The 15,180-nt window shown below is 44.9% G+C and overlaps 1 protein-coding gene across 7 annotated transcripts in view; it reads left to right on the top strand.

Annotated features, from left to right (window-relative positions):
- The window catches only part of UXS1 (UDP-glucuronate decarboxylase 1), a 95,667-nt gene that overhangs the window by 55,796 nt on the left and 24,691 nt on the right, over positions 1–15,180 (top strand). For all 7 annotated transcript variants that reach the window (XM_055243875.2, XM_055243874.2, XM_055243881.2 and 4 more), the window contains 3 exons: positions 3,621–3,725; positions 7,670–7,729; positions 10,255–10,376. In XM_055243875.2, the coding sequence (XP_055099850.1) occupies positions 3,621–3,725; positions 7,670–7,729; positions 10,255–10,376 (287 nt within the window). The remainder of the gene's footprint in view (positions 1–3,620; positions 3,726–7,669; positions 7,730–10,254; positions 10,377–15,180) is intronic.

Raw genomic sequence — 15,180 nt, forward strand, 5'->3', positions numbered from 1 at the left:
GCACAGGGAAATTCAACCTAAGACCCTATAGGGAGTTCATTTGTGGTTTGACTGGTTGAGTTTCCCCAGTCAGAATTCACAGAAGGGCCGAGTGAGTCACAGCCGTGCCCTCACCCAGCCTCTTCCCAACATAAGATTACACTGCATGCTTTCTTGTAGGAATGCTGCTGATCATTAATTGGAGCTCTTTTAGGCTCATTTCTTGAGACTTCTATTTTTCTAGCTGAGCTCCCAGCACGTGGCCTTGTAAATGTGAAGGGTTGTGGCAGGGTCTCTAGCGGTCTCTGGAGCGGCTGTGTGGGCACCCATGAATGGGCTGCCTTTCTGTCCCACTTTGACTTCCTCTCCCCACCTCAGCTTGGATTTTGGAACGTCAAGCTCATGCTTGGTGTACTCTGAACTGTGCAGTTGACATATTCCGAGGGCCTTTGTCCTGGCCTCTGAGGGTTAACCTTGCTGCTTTATTTATATTCCGAAGCCAGTTGTTATTAATGTTACTTAGTGTTTACCTAGCACCTCTCATTGCTGGTTATTTGTCCCTGCTCTGAATTTCCCCTCTTCTCTCCCCTTCAGAATTTCTCACCAGATTATTTAACCAACAGACTGCTGCAGTGCCCTTTTTAGGAGAGGAACTGGAGTTATTGTTAATGTTACAGGAAGAACACGTTCTCAAAGGAGAGGGGGTGGTGGGAAACTTTGATTTTCGTAGGGTTTTCAGTTTCCTCTCAAATGGGAGGATGCAGCAGTGCCACTACTTAACTGAACGTCTTGACAGTCTGATGGGGCAGCCCTCGGCCTTCCGGAGCAGCAGTGGGACTGACCTGTCCAATAAGGAAGAAACACCAAACCAGATGGAATGGCCTTTGGGGATGGAAAAACCCCAGTTTACGCTCATCTCTTCTCTCAGCTAACTTTTTTGGAGCCCTGTTCCCAAATTGGCCTGGGCCAGAGCACCATGGAGGGGTATTTGTTTTAAATGGAAGTTTTCCAGGCCCTCCTGGAAATCCTGAAGCATTGAGACCTGCAGTGGGCTCAGGAGTCTGCATTTGTGGGTGACCGAGGGGGCCTCCCCTCCCTGTAGAGTCCACACTGTGGAGAGCATCGGGAAGGGAAAGGCCTGCATCTTGTGCTCAGTGAGCTCGTCTAGTGAGGAAGGCATGTGTGAATCTCTGGACAAGGCAGTGCTGAGCTGTTGTGGACTAGTGGTGCAGGCAAGGGATTATTTCTGACCAAGGGCCGTGAGAAGGTTTCCCATACAGACTGACGTCTGGATTGAGTTTTGAAGAAGAAAGCCAGGACTGGAGCAGATGAGGAGGAGGAAAGAGTGCGAGGTTAATGATAGTGGCTTTCTGTTTGATGTAGGGGAGGCTTCCTGTACTCTCAAGGCACACTTCTTCCCTCTTAGCCTTTAATGCAGTTTCCTGTCTTTCCCTGCATACCTTGTCACCTCAAGAGTAAAGATAGTGGTGCATAATTTGTTGTGTAAGATCACAACCCATACAGAGTTGTTTATACTCTCTTTGAGGAACGTAGGGTGACCCTGTCTGTGTGAGCAGAAATGCCCGTGAGTGTGAGTCAGGTGGCAGCAGGCTCCAGGTCTAGCACACCTGAGCGGGCTCTGTGGTGTCGTACTCAGCTCCGAAGGTCTGGCCAGGTTCATTTTTTTTTTATTTTAATTTTAATTTTTAAATTTTATTTATTTTTTTGAGATGGAGTTTTGCTCTTGTTGCCCAGGCTTGCAGTGCAATGGTGCCATCTTGGCTCACTGCAACCTCTGTTTCCCAGGTTCAAGTGATTCTCCTGCCTCACCTTCCCGAGTAGCTGGGATTACAGGTGCCCACCCACAACACCTAGCTTTTTTTTAAAATATTTTTACTAGAGACAGGTTTCACCATGTTGGCCAGGCTGGTTTCGAACTCCTGACCTCAAGTGATCCACCTCAGCCTCCCAAAGTGCTAGGATTACAGGTGTGAGCCATCACACCTGGCCCTCATTTGGTTTTGAACTTGGTGCAGTCCTGCTCCAAAGTGGCAGTGGGTATGAGGAGGCATCTTCAGAGGAGGCAGCACAGTGCCTGTTTCTGGGGCTAATGGTCTGCTGCTTCACCCTGCAGCCCTGGAGCTTGGAAGTAGGTGTGCAGGAACTGACCTGGTCTGTGCTGATCCTAGCTGGAAACTGCAAAACATAGTTTGGCCTTAGAATTATGGGACTTTGTGAGAGCTGATTTTTAAAAGGTATCTTGTTAAATTACAATTTGTATAACAGAATATTAGTTCACCTTTTATTTTTAGCAGTTTTTCAGCTCAGAATAACTTGTGGGGGTGGGAACAGCAGTCACAGGATTTCCTTTTACTTGGACAGATCCTTTCAGTGAACTTGTATCTTGACAGACCATCAATAATTTTAAAGATTTGGTGTTTTGTTAGTTTTCTTTACAAAAAGATTATTCTTCCCATAAGCATTGGTTCTATTTCTAAATTAACTCACTGTTTTTCAGACTTGGCTTTCAAATGTGGAAAAAAAAAATACATACATATATATGAATGAAGGTCTAGAGTCTCCCAGCCTGCTTCAGGGTGTTGGGGACCCAGGCATCACCTCACTGGGTGACTAGTGCACAGTCAGGATTGATTGAGAACCTCCAGACTGACCTGCTGTGGCTCAAAGGCTTGATCTTCAGCTCTTCCATTACCAGCACTGGGAAAGGGAAAACAGCAGCAGTTCCCTGGTCAGCAGGAGCCCGGAAGGCCCAGGCAGAGGGGCCCCTGCAGGTATTCTTACACATCCACGTGCAAGGGAGGACTCATTTTGGCAGCAGAGCTTTCAGATCCCTGTTCCTCACTCCTGTGGATGGTGGATGTGTTTCCTCACCAGTGGCTAAAAGTAGAATGGCATGACAGGGACTTTGTCTGGAAGAATGGCGTTCCTCCTGTGTGTGTGTGTGTCTGTTGCTGCCATTCCACAGGGAGAGGTTGGTCCCCGAGGACTTCTCTGCTATGTGCAGATGTTACCTGACTTGGTTCTGTGCTGGAGCACTGTGGGTAGTGACGTTAAAGTGAATGCCTTTCCAGGAGGGGCGGGGGGTGTATGGAATCTGAATTGCTTTGCCATTCATGGCTTTAAAAACCCCCCTCCCTCCCTCCCCATGGTCTCAGGGTCTGGTTTTATGTATACAGGATGCATAAAAACAAAGGAAAGGCTACTTTCTCCCATAGTTCTGTGTCTTTGGTTTTAAGTCATATTTGCCTTACAAACTAAAAAAAAAAAAAAAAATTCATGCTTAATTCTGTGTCTGAAAAAAATTCAGTCTTCCTTCTGATTTGAATGCTTTATCTGGGACAAATATTTCAGAAAACAATCAACTCAGTAATCGAATTGACTCTGGTTACACGAGAACAGACTCAGCTGACCCAGCACATGTTTTTGTTTCCAGATAGACTTTCTATTTTTGTTTAACATTTTTCTAATTACAAATGTAAATTAGCTTATATAAAGAATAAAATAACTTGATTTCAGTGAAAGATATACTAATACGTTTATTATACAGCATATATCCTAGGAGGTCAGTATTTTTTTAGTGCTTTTTCTGAAGTAACAGGCTTCTGTTTTGTCTCCTTTAGTTGACCAGATATACCATTTGGCATCTCCAGCCTCCCCGCCAAACTACATGTATAATCCTATCAAGACATTAAAGACCAATACGATTGGGACATTAAACATGTTGGGTAAGTTGTCATTTTCTTGTTTTTTGGCTGTTGCTGGGAATATTTTAGATGATTATAAGCATAGGTCGTTGAATCTTCTACTAGAGTTTAATCTGAGTGTGTTCCCTCATCCCTTATCGCCCTGCCTGTGGTATTTGGCAGTTTTGCAGTGTTATTTCAGTGTGACTTTATTTGTCATCAGAATATGTTATGGAGGAGATGGTCTAACTTTTCATGCATTGTAGTAATCAGGCTGCAGCACCCTGGTGGAGATCCCCTGGAAGTGACCACAGGGGCTTCATGTGACCTGACCACCCAGCCTGCCTCCCTCCCCTCCTCTGAAACCAGCTGATGAATGCTGAGGATAAGTGGCATGCCTCATGCTGGAAAGAGGCAGTGGTGGCTCTGATCCCGAGGTTGGGTTGGCATGGCCTTACACACAGAGGTGATTCAGTAGCACTCCTTGAAGGAATGGATGGAGACATCTGTATGGGGTGTTATCAAGACTGAGTACCTGCCCTAGATTGGACTTCAGGGTTCGCATTCATAAAAGATGGAAGAGAGAGCATTGTTAAGGGTGGCCACATGTGTATATTCACAAATGACATGCCCTTAGATTTATAGCACTGGGTAATGTGCACATATTAATGTTTAAAATTAGAGGCATGCTTAAATTTGGCACAGTTTTTTCAAAAAACTCTAGGGGTTTTGTTTATTTGCAAAGTGGAAGAAAGGTACCACTTTTAAAAATGGCAAGTAAATGATGGATTTAAGTATAGGAACATTTAGTACAGGTTCTGCAAATAGACTTGGGAAATACAGCACTAAATTTTAATTTGAACAAAGCATGGAGTCAAGAGAATGAAAGGACAGCCAGAGATTGGTTTATCTCTTAGATGCAATATTTTAGGGGGTGGTACTAGTCAAGGTTCTACGGAAGAACAGAACCAATAGGATGTGTAGAGATTTAGAGAAAGAGATTTGTTACGAGGGATTGGCTCACATGATTATGGAGGTCGAGAAGTCCCACCGTCTGCCTTCTGCAAGCAAGAAAGAGAACCCAGAAAGCCAGGGGTGTAGTTCAAAGGCCTGAGAACCGGAGAGCCGAGGGCAGATCGATGTTCTATGTAAGCAGTCGGCCTTCCTCCGTCTTTGTGTTCGAGTCAAGCCTGTAAGGGACTGGATGATACATCCACATTGGGGAGGGCCATCTATTCTACCTAGTCTACAGATTCAAATGCTCCTCTCTTCCAGAAACACCCTCACAGACGCCCCTGGACATAATATTCAACCAGATACCTGGGCATCCTGTGGCCTAAGTTGACACATAAAATGAACCATCACAAGGGTCAAGTTGTTTGGAGTAAACAACTTCTTCCTATCTGGAAAGAGCTTTATCTTCTTTGTTACCGTCTCCTGCTCTGGTCACCAGACAGAACAGCGTGCTGCTGCTTCTGCTTAGAGGTGTGCGTGGTGCCCTCTTCTTGCCATCACAAGCACCTACCCCTCCCTACACTCTCTTTGCCCCGCCCCCCTCCATCATACCAGAACTAGACCATAGAGGAAAAGCCCATCATGTACTTGGTGTTTAGAGAGATTCCATTTATTCTTCCTATTCGGGGGATGCAGTCACTGTGCCCGTGGGTCCTGTCACCGTGGGGCAGATTCAGATGGGGTTACCCTCAGGCTTTTCTGCACTTGGCGCCCCATGGGGGTTGGGGGCTGCTGAATGGGCACAAGCGTTGGTGATACCTAGTAGGAAAGGAAAGGCTCCCAAAGAAAGGCCTCAGCAAAATGCTATTAGAGTTAAAGGCAAAAGTGATTCGAGCTAGGGCTTGAGCTATGACTGAGATTGAATGTGGAGGCCTTGCAGGAATGGTAAAGAGTCTTCCAGGAGAGATAAAAAAGGCAAAGAAACCCAAATTGGACTTTGTATTCTGAACCGAGAGGAGCCGTCATTAGCCATCTTGCACTTGAGACAAGATGCCATGAACTTTGCCTGGCTTCTTCCTGGTGAGGCCCTTTCCTCTATGTAACTTGCCCACCTCCCAGACCCTGTGCTAGAGTTCTTTCTCTGATGAAAGTTTTTCGTAACCCCCAGACACTACAGCAGCGGGATAGCTCCCTTGGCTTCACTCCCTGACAGTTGTCTCTATAGATCCTGCGTAAGTCATTCCATGAAAGTGATACAGAAATAGTCTTAGTTTCAAAATCTTTTAACTCAGTTGTTTTTGAAATATAACACATTGCATTTGTGATGTGTGTTTGTGACCAAAGTTCAGAGAAAACTATAAACTAGAAAGAACTCACGTAGGGGGGAATATAAAATGTATAGTTACTCTGGAAAACAGTTTGACGCTTTCTTAAAAAACTAAATATGCACCTACCATAAGACTCAGTAATTGTATTCTTGGGCATTTCTCCCAGAGAAATGAAAATTTATGTTCACATGAAAACCTGTATGAATGTTCATAGCCGCTTTACTTGTAGAGGTCAAAAACGAGAAGCAACTAGAATGTCCTATCATAGGTGAATGATTAACGGCAGTGCATACATATATCCCCTGGAATTCTACACAGCAATAGATTAGGAAGGAACTTTGATACACACTGCAGCTTGGATAGATTTTGAGGGAAATATGCTCCGTGAAAAAATTCAGTCCTAAGAGGCCATGTTCCATTTGTGTATCATCCTCTAAATGACGCAATTATAGACATGGAGAATTGGTTAGTGGTTGCCAGGGATCAGCAGGTGGGAGGGAGCGAGGAGAAGCTATAGAAGGGCCATGTGAGGGAACCTGGTGGAGATGGAAATGCTCTATCACTTTTATCAATGGAATGTCCGTTTCAGTGGAAATAGTCACTGATCATATCAATGTCAATGTCCTGATTGTGACACAATCTAGTTTTACAAATTTTAGCATTAGGGGAATCTGGGTAAAAGATACATAAGGTCCCTATACTACTTTGTACAGTTGAATTTGAATGTACAAATATCTCAAAAAGTTTAATCAGGAAGAAAAAGATCTCAGCGTCCTTCATTTTGAAGCTACTACATTGTCGGACACACTAGAATCCTTCCACCCCACCCAGCCTCGCCCAGAAGCGCACATAGGTTGCATGCGCCTGGCTCGTCTCACCCTCCTAGCAGTGCTTTGTGGGCATGTGTTGGCCCCTGCTCTTTGTGGGGGGCAGAGCTGAGGGGTGTCCAGCACAGCCCCCCTCTAGTGTAGTGGCGATTGGGGGTGGAGTATGTTGCCTGTCTTAAGTACAGGGTTAGTGAAGGTTAGGGGGGTTCTTGGAGCCTGTAATGAACCACTGTACACAGGGACTCTGTGAATGAGTTTGGAAGACTTTCCATACTTACTTGACCACCATAGATAATGATGTTCTAGTCAGTTACATGTGAGTGATCAGTCCAGGAAAGGGGTTCAGAGCAGGATTGAGGAATGTGACAGTTGCTTTGGAGAAGGTGCTATGTAAGCTGAACCACAAAGGAGGAAGAAGAATGAGTGGAGAGTTACCCAGACAGGGTGGCATGGGCAGTTACAAGAGCCCAGGGACATGTTCAGGAAGCAGCAGGTGGACCATTGTGGAAGTTAAGGAGAGAAGGGCCTTGCCTTCTGTCAACCAAGGGAAAGTTACCCAGTAAAATATGGGGTAATATTTGGGGGCAGAGGAGTCTTCACGAAACTTCTCAAATCACACTTTATCAAACTTACAGATTCTGCATTTGGACCTGCTTATGACAAGTATTCAACAAAATACTGGCCTTCTGAGAATCCATTTAGGTTTTTCTTACTTCATTTGTTTTATTTATTTTGGTGCCAAAGCAGATGCAGTAAGGGTAGATAATTGGATAGATAATTAAATGTCTTTAATACTAAAACAGTGCTTAAATTGGCCAGCAAAAAATGTGCCTGCACATGTAAATTGAGTCTCTTATCATGTCTTTGCTTTCTATAGGGCTGGCAAAACGAGTCGGTGCCCGTCTGCTCCTGGCCTCCACGTCGGAGGTGTATGGAGGTAAGTAGGAGGCTCTCTCAGGGGATGCTCACTCTAGCGCTTGGACTGTTTTCATCCTGTCTCAGAAGAGGCCAGGGTTCTTTTCTGAGGAGGCCCAGCCTGCCCATGCTCCTCCTGTCGCAAGAGGCTACCTGTCAGCCTCCTGGGTCGCCAAGCTCCTCCTCCTGGTGGGACAACCTCTCTTGTTTAATCACACATCACTGGAGGACTGTACCCTGTCACCTGGCCAATAAAGACCCACCATTTATGATTCCACAGAAGTGTTTCTGCCATTCTGCTCTGAAAACATCCCAGAAATCACACTATCTTTTTACCTGTTTGGCTAGCACATGCCATTCTTCTATATGAGTCATGCATGCTGCATGCCTGACCTCCCAAGAGCTCGTGGGCTGGCCTTTAAAGCTTGCTGGGAGAAGAGACACACGCTGACTGCCTCCCCTGTTGTATAACGAGTTCTGGAAGTACCTTAAGCAGGTAGTGTCAGAACACCCATGAGCTTGTTTTACCAAGCTACAGCCTTCTTCTCCTTCACTGCCTGGGAAGGAGTTGAGGAGTGGAGACCAGGGGCTATATTTTCAATGTGTGTTTATTTCTCTTCAGCCCCAAACCAGCTGGGTGTGCAAGGTTTAGGAGAACTGCTTAGCTGATGCAGCAGAAGCCAGGTTTTAGTATGATGTAATTTTTCTATTTTATGTTATTATTGTGTACAAGAGAAGGAAGTAAGAGGGTAAAATCAGAAGAGACTTTTTTTTTAATTAAGGAAACTGAATGAAAAAAATCATAGCAACAGAGAAATTCTTCTAAATGCAGTGATATTCTTTGTAATCTCTATGAAAAGGTAATTCATTGTCTACTTTTTTGAAGTCCTGGGCAGTTATTAATAAAAGAGCAGAGTGTGCCCCTCCCTACCTATGGGGTATGGTATCTGTCCAGAGAGGAACAGTGACATCTTTCCCACAGCCACCCTGCTTCCCCCACTCATCTCATTTATTATCTGCATGTCTGACAGGAGCCTGTGTTCCTTAGGCTTCCTAAATAATTGGAGAGTGTAATTTATGGAAGTCACCTGGTGCTCTCCTCTGACCTTGAATAACCAAAGTAAACTTTTGTGGAGTATTTGCTTAGTGTCTTAGCCTCGCAGAATGCTGGAAAGGGGAGATGATTGGAAATTATTTTTGACTCTAGATCTTTACTTTTGTATTAACAATGTAAGTTTTGCCCTGTTTTTTTCCATGGTAATTTTGTGAGGGGACTTATTTAGAAGCTTGGCGTCCTGGGCATTTCAGTCCAGATGGTGCCAGTCCAGGGACAGATGGGCATACCCAGCCTTTTCTTTCTTGTCCTTTGTCAAATTTATGACCATCTTTTTTGGAGTGTAGCTTGCCCAGCTCTTGTCAGAGATCCCCAGAAAAAGGTCTGATATTAATCATCTGGTACATTCTGTGAATTTAAGTCAATGGTTCCTTTCTCTCAGGAAGTATTTTCCTTAGAACTTTTCTCTCACTGACTAGTGAGAAGTTTGCCCTTCGAAAGGGAATTTTAAACCACAGCAGCAGATACATAGACCTTTCTTTACAGCACACTTCTGCATTGCTGTGGAGGCTGTGCTGACCCAGAGGGATCGGCCGAGCAGACATGTGGCAGGATACCTGTCTGTTTACTTCCCTGCACCTGCTCAGGTCCACTGAGTCCCAAGTCAGACTTCAGGGGTAAGATAAACAAGATGGGAATTTATAACAATGCATCTTTTTGTCCAGATTTCGTGGCAAAGACTTATACATTTTATATCATAGTTGTACTCAAGTATGTATAAAATTCTTGGTGTACTAAATAAATTAGGTGTATGTTCACATTCCAGAAATATACCTGTGTGAATAAAAGAATTTGTCACTTGTTTTCTTCCAATAGTCTCTTCCCCTGGTATGTCTTAAAGTGTGATTGATTTGTACACTAGAGAAACAGGAATTGGGACTGTAAAATGAGGGCTAGAAGAACAGGCACGTATTTGCCAGGGGTCACCCGGTCCCTCCACCTGCCCTACAGGAGCCTCCATGTTGTCTCGTCACGGGTCCCAGTTTTGTTCTGCTGATGGCACATGTCAAAGTCATCATGTTCCAGAGATGCTGCATTTTTCTTTTTTTTTCCAATAAATACATGTTTTGCTCCAATTATCAATTTTATAAATATAAAACAAAACCATGTATCTCTTCACATAGATTTCATTTAATTGTAATTTGGGTAGCACTCTAAAAGTTAAGAACAATTTACAGAAGAGAGGGAAGACTTAAAATTGGGAGACCTGATCTTTTTTTTTTTTTCCCTGTAAGTAAAATGTTGTCATTGCTTAATATCATGTCCTACTGGAACTTAGAGAATGGACTGGAAACCTGAGGTTGCCTTTTTAATACATCCCTCCATCTCTAAATGTGTCTTTCCGAAGTTCCCTTTTGCATCATAAATATGTATTATTGATATGAACTGGAAAAAGAAAAGATGAAAACAGTCTCACTTTTCTCCCATCGTAGATCCTGAAGTCCACCCTCAAAGTGAGGATTACTGGGGCCACGTGAATCCAATAGGACCTCGGGCCTGCTACGATGAAGGCAAACGTGTTGCAGAGACCATGTGCTATGCCTACATGAAGCAGGTATTTCACCAGGGTCTGGGCTTGCGGTTTAGGCATGCTGAGCACCCTGACCTCAGATGTAAAGTGCTGTAAAGGAATGAATGCCATGACTGATTTTGTCTGGGGATAGGTGTTTGGGAAGCTCAGTTTCCCAGTATTATAAATTAATGGTATTATCAACAGCTTTTTCCATGTATCTCCTTATTTTAAAAATGATTTCCTAGAGATCAGTTCTTGAGTTTGGAATACTATTTTATGGCTATGAACAGAATGCTTCTTCATTGCCAGTTGCTCACCAGCAGCTAAGAAGTACCTCTTTTCCTGAAGCCTCCAAATCAATGGATCTTCTTTTTTTACTTTTCTATCAATTAAGTATAAAAATGGGTGCGTTATTGCTGTAATTTGAACCTCTTTAGGAATTGTTATTGATATTTAGTTACTGTTATTTCATGCTTTCTTCATTAGTCATTGTTGTGCTGACGATATTTTATGTCACAGATTTGGTCACCCGCATGTTATAGCAGAAATTGCTCACAGACCAAGAGGTCAAGGTTGCCACGCTGGCCGTACTGCCGTGTGACTCCAAGATTTAAGCCGTCATTCTCTCAGTTCTTACCTCTGACACAGGGTTTGTGAAGCCTCCCCTGCCCATCTCAGGGCGGTGCAGGAGCCAATGAACTGTGCAGAGAAGGTGGAGGCCTGGGCACAGGATATCCCATTCATGTTCTCACTGAGTGTGTCCTTGGGCTTGGGTCTGAATTTTCACATCCTCATGAAAATGCCCTCTGGTATAGTGGGACATGCAGGTAAATCAACGTGGCTGTGGAACATTGGTCCAGGACAGGCTGTTGGTAGATGCAGTGTCTGTTTCTGGGAGCAATGCTGTCAGGCCCAGGATCCAGTCTGCAAGTGAGCTTGGGGAACTGTCAGCTGTGTGCTCTGTAGGAGGAGAAAGTGTCGTCAGCATGGCCAGCATCCAGGAGTTTTCCTGGCCGTCTGTCTCAGGCTCTGGCAGAGCCCCAATCAAGCATGTGCCAAGGGCCAGGTCACCTGCTCCTGACCTCGGGATGAGAGTTTAATCGCCTTCCCTCCCCGTGGTACCACAGAGGACAGGGCAATGTAAAGCCAGGTAGGCTCTCTGAGGGGTAGGAGAGAATGTCGAGGACTCTCTCATCATGTGTTTAATGAAATGCCAGCATTAAAGATCCATAAATTAACCTTATGCTATTGTTGATATTTAAACTTTTCTGCTTTATTTCTTGGCCAGAAGCAGAACTAATTGCCTTCTAAGCTACTTCAGTCTGTTGGCTTACGTTATCCACTTCCTCTATGAAATGCTGATCAGTTTTAGTAGGCACATACTTTCATCATTTTGGGGCCTAGAATATCTTGATTCAAAAGTTTCAGATGATCTCCCAGACACACAGGACCACTCTGTGTGCATGGGTACTTAGGAGTACTGAGGCACATTGTTGCATTTTATTCTAGAATATGTTCCAGGAGTGATATGATTCTCAACTGTTTTCTTTTGCTTTCAGTCCTATAATTGTATTTCTTACCTAGTGAATTTTCATATAGGTAAAGCTGGTGGACAAATGGGACATTTTGATTGAGCTTTTAGTTTTAATTAAATGATTATTTGGCTAATGTAGTTGATAACTTTATGGGTATACATATTACCTTAAGTATATGCTTGCAATAATTATGGTATTTGGTAATAATAGAGGCAGCATTTCTTGAGCACTGACTGTATGTTAGGTACTGTTCTAGGGTCCTGGACTCCAGCCAGGGTCTGCATTTCACACAAATGCTAACATTGGATCCATTCCTGTCATCTGTGCCTGGGGGTTCAGGAAGGTAGCACCTAGTAACTCTGGAACATCAGCATTTAAATTCCTGCTCACATAGGTCTCGGGAGCTTAATGGCATGGGCAGCGTTGCCCTGAAAACCGTGAGTAATATACCTGTTAGAAGCCCCCCGTGTGGTCAGCTGGTTCCTCCTGCTCAAGGTAGCACCCCTGACACGAACCCTATCAGGAGGGTGTCCCTGTCACTCCCTTGGCATGATACGCCTTCTATGGAGTCACCAGGCATGTGCCTCCCACCTTGGAGTCCCTAACAGACAGTTGCAGAATGGCTGCAAGAGTCACTTCTGTGGCCAGGTTCACAGTGTACTTCACACAGGGGTGCCGTGGGTTCTTCATGTGGGAACCACGCTTGCTGCTTTCTATCACACTGGGAGGCTTGAGAATTGGCCCATGGAAGACAGGTGCAGCACTTTCTAGGAAGGAGAGTGTGGAACTTGGGCTCTTGGCCAACAGGTCAGTAAACTGTAGTTTCATTGGGGCTCACACTCTACTTAGCATATGTGCTGAGGGTTTGCATCTGCCCAGGTGAGAAATGGCACCGAGGAAGGCCCACCTCTGGTGGCACGTTGAGGGGGGCATGTAAGCAGGTGTGATGTTGCCACCCTTCCCCATGGATCCTACCCGTTCCCACTGTGCAGTCATTATGTCAGGGAGTGACCATGCCCTTGACCCTAGGGGTGCTGGGGCGCTGTCCAATTCTGGTGGCTGTGAGGCAGACAGGAGGAGGTTGTAGTTTCCTGATGAGGCAGGAATGACGTGACCAAGAGCAGTGAGCCTGTGAGGGTCACTGTGGTATTGCCTGAGTTCCAGGAGGCCTGTGAAGAAGGTGCAGTGTGTTCTTCCCACCTTCCATCCTGTTATTCATGTTGTAAATATTGTGCTCCCTTGTAGGAAGAGCCATGGGTCCAAGGCCACAAGCCCCCCTGGGCCCTAAGATTGGTACCCGAATAATCACTCCCACTTTTGTCTGAATGGGTGCTGAGGAGGGAGGAAAATGTTGCCTTTCCTCTCTGCGCATAGGAGCAGACACCTCACAGCTGAGACAGGTTTCAGTTCCTGCTATGGCAGTATATTTTGCCAGGTATAGAAAAATAAGAAAATACTGATTAAGCAAGAAAAAAGAAAAATTGCTATGCATAATCCCATCTAGAGACAAACATAAGGGGGAAAAGTAAAATAAAACAAACACCACTATATAAAGATTGTGAGAGATATAAAACGTTGAAATGAAGACGTTGAGATGATTCTTTAACTCAGGATTTTGTGACAGCTGGCAGCAAGGGTGGGTCCGAGCACCTCCTGCCACACTGGGTCTGCCCTCTACCTGTGGCCTGATCTCGGGCAAATCACTGGACCTCTTTGGGGCAACAACTCCAAAGTGATTGTTGTTTTCTGGGACTATGACTGTGTTCTGAGCACAGCGGCCTGCAGGATGTTGTGCCTTTCTGGATGTGCCACTGTCTGGAGGTGACATTGTTTGAGGATGCTCTGCGTGCCTGCCGTGGGTATTGTGAGAGAGCAGGAACTGGGGGCTGGAATGCCTGCCGCGTGCTCAGCCTCTGTTAGGGCTCGGTCCGTTTAATCTCAGTTAATTCCCCGCAGCCCCCTCAGGTGGGAGTGGTCAGCCCCTCTCACAGATGGAAGGATGGGCTCCAAAACTGGTTTCCAGGTTCCTAGCCCATAAGTGGGGCTGGAACCCTCAGCTGGCTACCTGTGGGGCCTGCTCCTCCCCACACTCCCTGGCTGTCCCTGCAGGCTGAAGCAGGTAAAGAAGCGTGAGTGAGCAAGAGGAGACCACGCAGCTCCAAGTCCAAAGGCGCCAAGGCTCCTTTGCAGCTCTCACAGTTGTGGGACACTGCCCAGAACGAGTAGTTCACGCGCCTGCAGTAGCGTCACCCCTGCACCTCTCAGCTGGGAAATTCAGCAACAGGAGCTGCACTGTGACCTTGTCAGTTTATAGTTCTAAACATGTGATCTTTTGAGATAGTTTGGGGAGAAAATTTAAAACTTTGTGTATTAGGATTTATGCTATCTGAAGACAAATGAAAAATCAAGGAGGATGAACCAGGTGGAATAGTACATCTGGCATATTTTTAATTCATTATTTTAACAACTTTAATTAATTTCTTATACATAATAACATACCCCCTTTTAAGTATAAATTGTGATTTTATTGTCAAGATCCTATGTAGTATGTGGATATGTCTTACTCTGAATAATACATAAAGTTTGAAAATATAAACAAGATAGAGGTAGGAATAATTTTTTTTATAGAAAAATTTCTCTTTTCCTAAGGATTCTCTTCTGAGTTTCTTTTAATGAATGAACTGTCCTAATGTATTCAAAATAGAATTTTACTTTCCAGAAAAATGTACCACACATCCCTTAGAAAAAGAGAAGCTCCCTGGAATCTTTTTTCGTGGGATGGAGTGAGATGGAGGTTGAGATCAAAGGGCAGAGTCTCTCCCGAATAGTTAGAACTTGCCCAGGGAGGAATTAAATTGTCACCTCTGCGTGCATTTGGACTCAGTGGCTTGATAAATGTGGGGGTCTCCCCCGTAGGCTGTGGTCAGTGCTTAGTGTGCATTTGAGTTTGCCCTCTCATGAGTCTGACTCAGGTCTGTGGCCCACCCACTGAGCTGGATCTGCAAAACAGGCCACCATTCATAAAACCAGCAAATGGCAGAGTGGAAAGAAAGCAAACTCAGAAATCACCTAGTCTAATGGCCCTGAAGGTATGGTTTTCTTTTAGTTCCTGGCATCAGAGTACTTTTGAAAAAGTCAGAGTTGGTATACATATTCTACCTGAGTTGAAAAAAAAAAAAAAGCAAGCAGCCAAACCAGGTGCAGTGTTCCATGGGTAGGATCACACCCTAGGAGGCCTGTCCTGTCCTCTGGACCTGCCCAGTAGCAGCTTGGCTTCCTGGCCCTGTGACTCACTCACTGGGTGCCTGCTG

Source organism: Symphalangus syndactylus, chromosome 14, assembly GCF_028878055.3.
Source record: "Symphalangus syndactylus isolate Jambi chromosome 14, NHGRI_mSymSyn1-v2.1_pri, whole genome shotgun sequence".
Lineage (NCBI taxonomy): Eukaryota > Metazoa > Chordata > Mammalia > Primates > Hylobatidae > Symphalangus > Symphalangus syndactylus.